At 52.5% G+C, this 11,724-nt stretch overlaps 1 protein-coding gene across 1 annotated transcript in view; it reads left to right on the forward strand.

Annotated features, from left to right (window-relative positions):
• The window catches only part of TTBK1 (tau tubulin kinase 1), a 105,704-nt gene that overhangs the window by 28,707 nt on the left and 65,273 nt on the right, over positions 1–11,724 (forward strand). Inside the window, exons 3-4 of the mRNA XM_026653206.1 lie at positions 4,806–4,879; positions 11,213–11,353. Of these exons, the coding sequence (XP_026508991.1) occupies positions 4,806–4,879; positions 11,213–11,353 (215 nt within the window). The remainder of the gene's footprint in view (positions 1–4,805; positions 4,880–11,212; positions 11,354–11,724) is intronic.

Below are 11,724 nucleotides of genomic sequence, written 5' to 3' on the forward strand. Positions count from 1 at the left end.
GGGGGGGGAGAGGGAGGGAGCGGGCGGGAGAGAGAGAGAAGGGGCGGCCAGGGTTACAGCAGGGGCGCTGCCACGTGGCCCCTCCTGCCGCGCCGCCTCCTGCCGCGAGGGCTCCGCTCCGGTCGGCGGGGAGGGAAGGAAGAGGACTGCCCTGCAGGGCGCTCTGGTTCTCCGCGCCGCCGCCCCCTACAGGGCGGCCGGAGTGGAACAAAGAAAAAAAAAAAAGCGGCCGTGCCGCCCTAGGATTGGGCCGAATGCCGCCTCGAACAATCTGCTGCCCCAAGCACCAGCTTGCTCAGCTGGTGCCTGGAGCCGGCCCTGGTCATTTGTCAAGTTAGGCATCAGTAAACGTTTTATCTTTATTTTTCTTGTAATCATTTCTGGCTTTTACGCCTCATTACTTGTGCTCATTTCAAATCTCTCTCTTTGTAGCTAATAAACTTGTTTCCTTGTTTTATCTAATCCAGTGTGTTCAAGTTAAAGTGTCTGGGTAGCAAGTTGTTACCATATTATTCCTTTAAAGGAAAAAGAGAGTTAGTGTATCCATACTGTCCAGGAGAGGGCTGGGCGGTACAGGGCATATGCTCCTGGGGAAAATCTGGGACTGGGAGTGTTTGGGGTCATTTTTAAGGCTGGTAAGAGCCAAGGTGTGGCTGGTTGGCGGCAGCACACACAGACTCACTAGCTGGGAGTGACTTACCGGTTGGAGGCTATTTGTGAGCAGTGAGGCATTGTAAAGGGTCCCCCAGGTTACAGGGCAGGGTTGACACAGCTACTCATTAGTCTGGATTGTACCTCAGTACGGCACAGGCATGCGTATTGCTTTACAGGACCAGGCTTCTGCCCGGCGAAGATTAGTCGGTGTCAGACCCAGATGGCCATCAGCCATGGGTAGGGGAGGGCACGGAGAAGTCCGGAGTTGCAAAGGGAAGGGTCACCTCTTGTGCTCCCCTTGCTAGTTCCCTTCCCCCCACGTGCACAGAGCCTGGCTCTGGGGAGTGGGTCCGGGTGAGTTCCCCTGGTCCCAGGGAAGCTGCCCTCCAGAGTTTGCGGTGGGCATGTATAACGAAGGAAAGGAAGGAGCAGAGTTTTCTTTTTCTCATTTGTCAAGAAGGCCCCTGTGACTGCGAGAGGAGTTGACTTTCCTCATTTCCTGAACCTCTGCACCTGCTTTGGAACGCTGGCAGAGGGAGACAGGGCTGCTCAGTGTCGTGATACTTGGCTGTCACTTTCCAGAGCAGATGGGACACTTATAAAATGGCAGCGTTTGTTCTGGAAGGTTGCAATACTGAGTCCCTTGGGGCATTCCTGCAGGGGCAGAGTTAAGGGTGTTTGTGGGGGTGTTGTGTGAGAAGCATTACCTTAGCTCTGTTTCCTGACTTTGTTAAATGTCTGGGGTTTGTTGTTGTAATGTTAATGCTCTGTTTAGGGTTTGCACATGGCTCGAGTACCTGTGCTTTAATCTGACCCTGGTGGTAGCAATCTTCACTTCACTTTAGCTATGTGCCGTGTGTAACCCCAATGGATTTATCCCCTTTGCCCTTCTCTGTGCTCCTGCGGGGAGGAGCTGCTGTAAACTGTTGGATCAAGCACTATGCTGAATGCTGAGCCGTTGCTGGGTGGGGCCCTGCTGCAGTGGAGACAGTCACTTTAAGAAGATCCCTTTGTAAAATGTCGCTCTGCCATCCTCTGTGCAGTGAGAAGAAAAGCGTCTGACCCGCCCTGGGACTGCGGATCGGGGATTCTGAGAGGGTGTTGCTCAGGGCTCCAGGCTTGCTCTGTAGGAAGAGATGGGACGGATGCTCAGCGAGAGCCGGGGGTAGGAGCGTACATGTGCATGCATGCCGTGTATGCCGTGTGCTGGGCTCCCTGGCTGTGCCGCTGCAAACTGCAGCTGTGTGAAGCTGGGAGCCATGTGCGCTTCTCCTTGACCTCACGCCGCAGGACGCCTGCTCCCATATCTACAAGCTCCCAGAGTTCACTGTGGCATTTCTCCTGTCCATTCCTTTGGCTCCGGTTAACAATCTCATTACGTAGGCCTCTGATTAGTTTTACTCTGCAGTGCAGGGATCTGCTGAATATTGAACAGTTGTGTGAGGTGCAGACTGTCTGTCATAGCCATGCTGTGGTCTGATTGCATCATGATCTGATCACAGCAGGCACCAAGCGGTGGTGCATTGCCTGTTCCCTGCTCACTGCAGGGGGAGGCAGAGGTGGGGATGTCCTGACACAGGAGGGCCCTTCCACAGTTTGCCCATTTGTTCCCAGATAGCTGTCGGGTTGCCTTTCGCGATGCCGTTCCCTGGCGTACCTGTGTTGCTTTCATTAGTGGAGAATGCTGCAGTCTTAGCTCCATGTAATTCTGTTCTCATCCTTTTGCAGAGGCTTTTTGTGTGGCCGAATAAATCTGTGTTCTAACCAAGCGTGCGCTGCGTGTCCCTGGTGTCGAAGGGGCTGGGTGAGGGGTGGATGGAAGGGGATTCAGAATGAGCCGTGCTGAGCTCGTCCTGTTTGCCGTTGTCTGCCGTGCTCTGTTTGGGAGTTGGCAGTTACCTTATCTACCAGGAAAACGGTTCAGGTACCGAAACAAAGGCACCTGCTGACTTTCTGGGGCCTTCTTCCCTTCTGCTCTAAAATGTGCTTGGCTCCTCTCCTGCTCTGATCTCCAGGGTGGGGTCTTTCTCCCCAGCCTCAGAGGACAGTCTCCTTGACTGGACATCATCTTCCTGGCCATGGAGAGAGAAGATCCTGGGGTCCCCAGCTAAGTTCCCGCTAAGCTGCGCAGCTGTGCAGCAGGCTATTAAGGGCCGTGCAGATGGGGAGAGGCGCCCCGCCCCCAGCCTCAGAGCTGCCGCAGCCGGGATGAGGTGCTTCTCCCCGGGCCCCGGGCTGCTGCGGTGAGAGAGGGCTGCGGGGAGTCCCCTCTCTCTCTCCCTGCCGCAGCCCCGGGGCAGCCTGCACCCCAAACCCCTCATCCCCGGCCCCACCCCCAGCCGGAGCCTGCACCCCCCCGCGCCACCCCTGAACCTCCTCCTGCACCCCAAACCCCTCATCCCGGCCCCACCCCCAGCTGGAGCCTGCACCCCCCCTTCCCCACCCCTGAACCTCCTCCTGCACCCCAAACCCCTCATCCCCGGCCCCACCCCCAGCTGGAGCCTGCAGCCCCCCGTACCTCACCCTCTGCCCCACCCCTGAACCTCCTCCTGCACCCCAAACCCCTCATCCCCAGCCCCACCCCCAGCTGGAGCCTGCACCCCCCCGTACCTCACCCTCTGCCCCACCCCTGAACCTCCTCCTGCACCCCAACCCCCTCATCCCCAGCCCCACCCCAGAGCCTGCACCCCCAGTCAGAGCCCTCCCACCCCACCCCTCTGCCCCAGCCCTGAGCCCCACCCCGCCACACATCACCTCCATATTGGTGCACATAATAAAATTCATTCCGCACATGGATCTAAAAAATTAGGGGGAACGCTGGTCCCCACCAGGGTTGTATTCGTGCTGCTCCGGAATTCTGATAGTCGGATGGGCAGCATAGTTGCCCACGTCCCAAGCCGTGCCTGCTGTACTCTTGCTCTCACCAAGCACAAGCAGGCTGGCTGGCCAGGCACTGGCGCCATGCCTTTCCTAGGGGCTTCTCCTGAACAGAAAACAGTCTGTCTATCTGGTGCCTGCTGGATTAGAAAAGTGAGGCGAAGATAATAAGACAGAAAATACCCTATTGCCTCTGTATAAATCCATGGTACGCCCACATCTTGAACACTGCGTGCAAATGTGGTCGCCCCATCTCAAAAAAGATCTATTGGAATTGGAAAAGGTTCAGAAAAGGACAACAAAAATGATTAGGGGTATGGAACGGCTGCCATAGGAGGAGAGATTAATAAGACTGGGACTTTTCTCTTGCCCCGCCAGCTGGGAGAAGGAGCCCAGCATAAAGGCTGCCTCCTCCCTCAAGGGTGACCTGTTAAGCCCCCTGAAAGCCAGGCAGCTAGTTAAAGAGAAGGTCCAGCTGAGGGAGAAGCTGGCGAAGGCCCCAAGCTGGCTAACCCACAACTCGGCTCCCAAGAGGAACTGGGGCTCCTGCTTCAGAAGGGCCAGAGGATGTGATTAGCAGAACCCAGCTCCAGCCAGGAGAGCTGGAGACACTCCTGTCTAAGGAGAGCGTGAGGAACTAGCAAATACGGCTCAGCTCCAAAGAGGAGTTCTGGGCTCGCCTGCTTGAGGGAGACTGAAAGGAGTAACTCAGGGAAGGAACTGGGAAGGGTTCCAGAAACAGACTGTTCACAGGTGTGAAAAGTCTCTTGATGGGAGGAGCCAGAGATTGCTAGTTGGACTGAGCCCAAGATGACAGATATCCCTGGGTGTATCCGAGTAAGCACCTCCTTATGGTTATGGGACACAGGCTGTGGTGTCGGTGGGTGGCTAGCAGCTTTGGCCTTGAAGGTTTAATCTGGAGTATTTACTATTCTAATTCTAGCTATTGTTGTTAGGCCAATGTCCTGTTCCTGGTTGACTCCTGCTGAGCTCTTGGCTTCAGTGGTATCCAGTGGCTGTGAGTTCCAGAGGCTAAATACATGGGGTGGGAAATTTGAGACTCTTCAGTTTCATTGGCTGGCTCAATCAATCTTCCCTAATATCATTCCTCCTTCTTACTATGTAAACTTCTATTGGGTTTACACTTATTCCTCTTTTAAGATAAACGGTCCCGTCTTTTAAGGCTGACTAGATGTTGGCTGTGAAGCTCTTTCTCTGCAGAAGCTGGGTCTGGTTTCTTATATTATATTGTGTATGTTTGTATTTCCCTGCAGGGAAAGACCATGTTTGCAGATTTATCGGCTGTGGAAGGAATGAGAAATTTAATTACGTGGTCATGCAGCTTCAGGTGAGTTCTTCTGTTCCCTGTCTCAGAGACACCTGGGCTTTGCCGTTGTTCCCAGCCAGCAGGAGAGTGAGGTGAGAGTTGGGGTGATGGCTGGCTGGATGAGGGAGGGGGATCTTTTGATGCCTGTTGCCCGTTGGATCCTTGTGTGGCTCAGCATAAGACTCCCCTTCTGTATAGTCAGCACCTCCAAGAGCCTACGGAGCTACTGGGGCTCTGTGTAGGGCCCATGGCGAAAGCAGCCGTCCCCCACAACAGGCCTTCGCAGGTGAAGAGATGAAATTACCGGCTGGGATTGTGGCGAGGGGAGAAACAGCTGATGGAAGGCCTCATGGGGAGGGGGGGCGGGAATAACCTCTCGTGAATGGAGATTTAAAGCAGCACCTTCATCTTGGTAGTGAGCGAGTTTCAAACAACGAGTTAGAAGCAGATTTATATTTGACAACTGCCCCAGAGTGTCTCTCAGCCATTGTTGGGGGTTTTACAATCACATTTGCCTGTTGATTATTATTTATTGTATTGTTTGTGTGACAGTAGCACCCAGAAGCCCCGACTGTCCTCAGGGCTCCATTGCGCTTGGTGCTGTATAGTCATAAAATAAAAGGCCCTCTCTGCTCGAGAGAGTGTACACCCGAACCAGGCACAATGTGACAGCTGGGTGCAGAACGCTGTGGACGGAAGGTGAGGGTGACGGTAACAAGTACTAGGAAGTCAAAGTCTCATCTACTAGCCTAGGGTACAGTTTCTCTCATTCACTTATATTATTTAATTTAAATTAAAGAATCTTTATATTTCTTTAAATTAAATGATACAAGTGAATGAGAGAAACGGGTAGATCACTAACTGAGCAGCTGCCTAGCCGGTAACGTTAGACAGCTTTCCAATGGGCATTGCAGCAGAGGTGGGCGAAGAAGGGAACTGAAGGCCAGAGGAAGCGGCTGTGTGAATTGATATGGGGAGGGTGTTCCATGCATAGGGGGCAGCATGGAAGAGGTGCCAAGGTACTTGTTGGTGTGGGGGGGAAGCAGAGAAGCAAGTGATGGTGGCTGCCCTGGTTGATGGAGCAAAGAGGATGCTGAGATGTGCCATACACCAAGTCCTGTCAAATACCCAGAGCAAGCAAGCTGGCAGATAGACAAGTAGAGTTTCCACCAGCCCCTTGAAGGGATCTTATGTGGTATAGCTAAAGATAATAGGTAAATGCTATTCAGAGAGAATTTGTGACTTTTTTGTTATCTTGACCATGCCCCTTCAAAATAAACATCTCATTCTTTTAACGTGTACTTCTTACCTGAGGGCGTGTCCCCTGTGTCTTCCTCTTGGTGCTGGATGCAGTCAGTGCCTCTTCTGTCTAGGGGAATCTTGCATCCCTCTGAATGCAGTGGGTGCAAGGCCTTTTCAAAAGGACAGGGAAAGCCACGGAGGCCAGGCTGAAAATGTACCTCTTTGGCTGCTCCATGTGCCCCATTGGACCCTCCTGGAACAGCCGTCGAGGTTCTGAAGAGTGGGGCTAAAAAACCAGCACCGTCTAACTTCACTTGTCTGTTCCGGCGAACCTCCAGAGTCGTTCCTGGTGCTTTTAGTGGCAGTAGTTGTAACCTTCTCGCCCGTGCTAGCCCTGCAGAGCCAACACAGCTGTACAAGAGTCAATGCAGCCCGAGCTCCTCAACAGAATTCTCTTAAGATTTCATTGCAAGACCCAATTCTGCCCCACTTCCACCTGTACAAGCCCCCTGAAGACAAGGGGCCATGGGGTAACGGAGGACAAAACGTGACTGATGGTGTACTGTCAGTGCACAGGCTGAGTTGGAAGGGCCGGCTCAGCTGCTAGAAAAACCTGCTTTTTTTACTTGTCAACGGAGGCAATTTTCTCTGGAGTCATTGACACACAAACTCACGGATGCCGTTTTCACAGTGTCACTTGACAGTGCGGTTTTAGTCCCAGACGTTTGTCCATTGCGCGTCGAAATCAACTCTCCTGCGGCTGCTCCAGCGCGGCCTTCTCACTGCCTCTCCTGGGACGCTCTGCAGGACCCCAGATTCCCCGGCACTGCAGGGGACTTTCTCCTTGGGCCAGCAACACTCAGGCTCTCATTCTGACTGTGGCTACAATGGAGCAATCTGCTCCTTGCAGCTGCTTCTCGACCAGTTCGGGGTTTCTGATGTAATCAGGGCACTTCAGGGTCACGGCTGTCTCCCAGACTTCTGCAGAGCGGCTCCTGTTTTCCCATCATGGCCCACCATGGCTTTCCATGCCCCTGGGTAGCTTTACTGACCTGAGACCATGCCTTTGTCTCCCTCACCTGCCCTGGGAGGATTGTGGATGGAACAAGGCAGCCGTCGATGTGTGCAGTTGTTGGTTTGATTCCTCAGGATTCCAGTAGCGTAAAATAAGGACAGGAGAGGCCCCAGAAACAACGTCCTGGTAACGGGACAGCTCCGGCTGCACTCCACAAAGCCAGAACAGTCAGAGTGGATAAACAAGCCGTGCTCCCTGTTCTTAACTCACACAGGCAGAGAAAAAGAAAAGGCTAGAAAGCCAGGTGCAGCCAAACCCTTAATACTTCCTTCGTGACGTGGTTCTGAGAAGGGGCCCGGATGGAGACCGAGGGGGGTTTCATTGGGTTTGGGAGTGATCTCTAGGATGCCTGTACGCACAAGTCCCCACCAAGCACCTTTCTAGCCCATTCCTTTGTGAACTTGGCTTGATTCATCCTTTCTATGTCCGTGACATTCCATATGTTTCTGCAGGGGTAGAGATAACAGGGTTCTATCATATAGTGTTATCAGCACATCACCAATAATCCCTGTGTTTATTGTAGGTCCTCCGAATGTGTGCAATAACACAGTTTGGCCTTCTGCCAAAGGAACTCTTTTCCTAGGTGCTTTTGATCAGTTGATAGCCTTCTCTGATGTTGAAGATTACCAGGAGCGTGCTTCATCAAAAGTATTACACATCTCAACATCCACTTTCTCTTTGCCGGTCAAAAAAGGCAGAGGCCGAGTTCAGAAGATAGGGATAAACAGAACCCTGTGATTTGGACACATAGTCCATCCTTAGCTTTCATTCAATTGTCTTTAAAGCTATTCATGAGGGTTAGAACAGGGCCTCTGAAAGACCTGTGGTTTTATAGCTGTAAAAAAGCTCATATAATGACAGTAGGTAAGAGGAGAGGAAGCAGCTACAAAGGGTTCTGAGAGGGAAATTTCATACTTACGGTAGCATTCCCAGAGCAAAAATACATCTCGGTGATACGTATGCCCTAAACTCTACCTTAGCCAGCACGTGAGAGGCTGTAACTTTCCAGAGAGCAATTGTATCTGCTCCAAATCAAAACAGCAACAAGTAGTCAGCGGCACCTAGTATATTTCAACTCCTAAAAACACAGTTTACTCTATTAGGCAGTTTACCTTGCAGTCTTTAGTCTCCTTTGGTCTATTTCAAGTACAACATCTACTCCCAATCCACTCCTGGTCTAACACTCCCCCGTGCTACAGACTTGCAGAGAACTCTATCTATGTCAGTGCTGACTCAGGTAGCCTAACCGCGGTTTGGAAAAAGGGATGAGAAAACGTCAGCCATTAGGGCCGAAATGGAAAATTAAAATCTAGTTACCAGCTAGTGAGCAGGCGTCCCAAAGGAGGTTTTGGCTGGAGAGCTGTGCCTCTGCCTTGCGGGGCACTCATTGATATTTGAATGTTTGCCGGGGGAGCCCTGCGAAGGACTGAAGCTGGGTGTTTGCTATGGGGCATTCATGGACTGCCAGTACCACAGTGAGGAGACCCAATCCATGGACAGAGTTGCCAGCTCTTGGGATTTTATCAAGTCACACAGTAGCTGCAGTTTTTTTAAAGCTGCTCATGATTTTTTCACTGATTTCTTGTGAATTGCTGCCCTTATTAAAAATGGACACATATCTCATTGCGGCCTCTAGGACTGAAGTTAGGACATGCTCTAAGTCAAACTAGCTGCCACATCCCTGTGCAGTTTGCAGGTAGAAGTGATGCGGCCCCTAGTAAAGATGGCCACCATCTCCCATAGGGTCTGTGGGATTGAAGCCAGCCTTCCCTTTGGGAAGATGACCAGCTCCTGGATTCTGTGGTTAGGAAATTGCGAAGAGGCAGGAGAATATGGCATGCAGGAGGGACACTTAGGGGGTGGAAGGGATCTTGTGAAGAGACAGAAGGCTGTGGAGGTTAGAGGGAGAGTGGGGCCATAAAGATTGGGTGTAGGAGGGGGAATGATAAAGGTGCAGAGGAGTATGGGGCAGAGCAGGAGAGTGTGAGGGGTAGAAGATGTGGGGCAGGTAAATGAGGAGGGTCGGGGGGAAGAGGACGTTGTGGGGGAGGATATGAGTGAGGCAGGACGCTGGGTGGAGCAGGGAAGGCGGCTGGGTGGAGGATGGGGGTAATAAGGGGGTTGGGGGGATAGGATGGCAGCTCCCTTAACCCAGGGGATATGAGAGGGGAAGGGCAGTCGTTTCTGAGTGTGCAGTGGGGGTGAATTGTGAACCTGAAATGATCACGCACAAACTGGGAATGGTGGCATGTCCCGACAGCACGGAGAGCATGGCGTGCTTCCTTCTTGTTTGAAAACCTCGTGACTTTTAAGCCCATCTTATGATTTTTTCCCCCTGGAATCTGACTTGTGATTTTTAACCACTCGGGGCTGGATTTGCTGTTGATAAAAAAGGCAAAGGTTAGAAATGTGGGTGATAAATGGTGAGATTTAGCCGGGAATCAGGCAGCTAATCTCTGAGGAGAACAATCTTGAATGCAGGTAACAGGCAAAGCAGGGAAGCAGGGATGCTGGTGGGTAGGCGCTTGCACTGCGTTATGGAGGGAAAGGGTAAGGGTGAGTTTAGTTTGCATGCGCAGAGGACCAGGTCACAGAACAGAAAGAGGCCAGACCAAACACCAATCCTGCAGCCTGGCAGCACATTCCTGAAACTGGGGCCTGGGGCAATGCCAACAAGCCAGGCTGCCGCGCCTGCTCCACACTGCAGCACCAGCAGGGTTAACACCAGTCAGTCCCCCGGGAGGGGGAATGTCCCCTGTGTGGACAGGCATGCTGAATCTGGGGAGACTAGACTGAGGGGTGGCCATTTCTGTCCAGAAGGGACCATTCTGGTCAGCTAGTCTGGACCCGGGCAGGGACCGTAGGTTTGCTGCAAAGAGGGGCGTGGAGGCAGATCTGCAGCTTGCCGTGTCTGTGCTGGGATTTTACAGCGCATTGGTGATGCCATCTGAAAACAGCTGTTTCTCCTAGTCTGGACGTGGTCATGGAGTGAAGGTGGGGGACGCGGTTCGGGGGACGTGACTGTGGTGGAGAGGGAAAGTGAGGGATGGGGATGTGACTGCAGTGGAGTGGGACACAGACGGGGGGACGTGACTTTGGTGGAGTGAAGGCAACTGTTATCGCTGGGTGCGGCGTGAGGGGGGAGGTGAGTCTATAAGAAGAAAGGCGAGGGAATGTATGAATGAAGGCAGGGCAGAGGGGGAAAGGGCAGAGTGGGAAAGCCTGTGCGTGTGATTACCTATTCCACACACACAAGAAGAAAGCACATCATTTCTGGGGGCTCATTGAGGCCTGTGACCTGGATCTCACCGGTGTGCTTACATGAATATAATTTAGTGGTCATAGTTCAGTATTCTGGTGAACTGGTAGCCTTTACTTAGACTCAGAAATGAACGAAGGTAGAGGCTAAATTACCACTTAGTCATGGAAAAAAATAATCTCTCCAGGAAAAATCTCACTCTAGCAACTCTGTATGTGGCCTGCTTCTTAATACAAGAGCGTTGCTAGGCCTGGACTTGCATGAATCTGCTTACATGAAGTTCCCACCCCGAGGACTGGGTGTCTTGGTGGGGACTCCTAATGGAATTGGTTCCAAAAGGCGTTAACAGCCAACGGGTGCTTGGCTCATTGACCACCCTTGTGACCGGCTGACTCTCTGGCCTTTCTGTTGAGCTTCCAGCCAAGGGCTGACTATGTCGGGACACTGACATGGGAACCATCTGTGTTCAGCACTCTACCTCAGGGGCTGTGTCTGTGTGAAGCCTGCCCTGCTACTGTCCTTCCCAGGCCTGTTTTGAGGATAAATAAATGGGGTGCTTCAGCTTCCAGAGCTGTCAGTCTGGCACCTTTTCTCAGCAAGTCATTCACTGGAAAATGAAATCCAAGAAATAACACAGACCCAGGTGTTCACACATCTCCGATCGGGTGGGGATGGGGTGGGGAGTGTGTGTGTTAAGAATTCTCTGTCTGGGTGTGGATTAAATGCAGCCGATGGTACGTGTGAGATGTTGGGGTACACACCGCATGAATTGTTTCAGGGCCGGAACCTTGCAGACCTCAGAAGAAGCCAGCCTCGGGGGACTTTTACACTGAGCACAACCCTGCGATTGGGCAAGCAGATTCTAGAATCCATAGAAGCCATTCACTCCGTGGGATTCCTGCACCGGGATATCAAGCCGGTAGGTCGTTTTCGAAGCGTTTCTCCACTTTACGATTGAGTCAACGGTCATCCTGGTGGCTGGGACCGTGGGCAGTCTTGGCAGAGGCTACCGTGTTGCCCCAGTCGACATGCGAGAGAGGAGTAGAGTGACGTATTCCCCAGCCACCCCTTTGCTAGAAGAGGCCACTCCACAGTGGGTCTGTGGCTCTGGTGTCACGCTGCCCCCCTATCAGATCAGATTCTGGAGGCAGGCTGCGTCCACGTATTCCTCTGGAATCCAGCCCATCACTGCTAAACAGCTGTTACATAGGTTCAGAAAGGGCACCCTTCCGTGTGCCCCAGGGCCGGCTCCAGCATTTCTGCCGCCCCAAGCAAAAAAAAAAAAAACCA

The sequence above is a fragment of the Terrapene carolina genome, unplaced genomic scaffold, assembly GCF_002925995.2.
Source record: "Terrapene carolina triunguis isolate 2854851 unplaced genomic scaffold, T_m_triunguis-2.0 Scaffold132, whole genome shotgun sequence".
In the NCBI taxonomy this organism is placed as follows: Eukaryota; Metazoa; Chordata; order Testudines; family Emydidae; genus Terrapene; species Terrapene triunguis.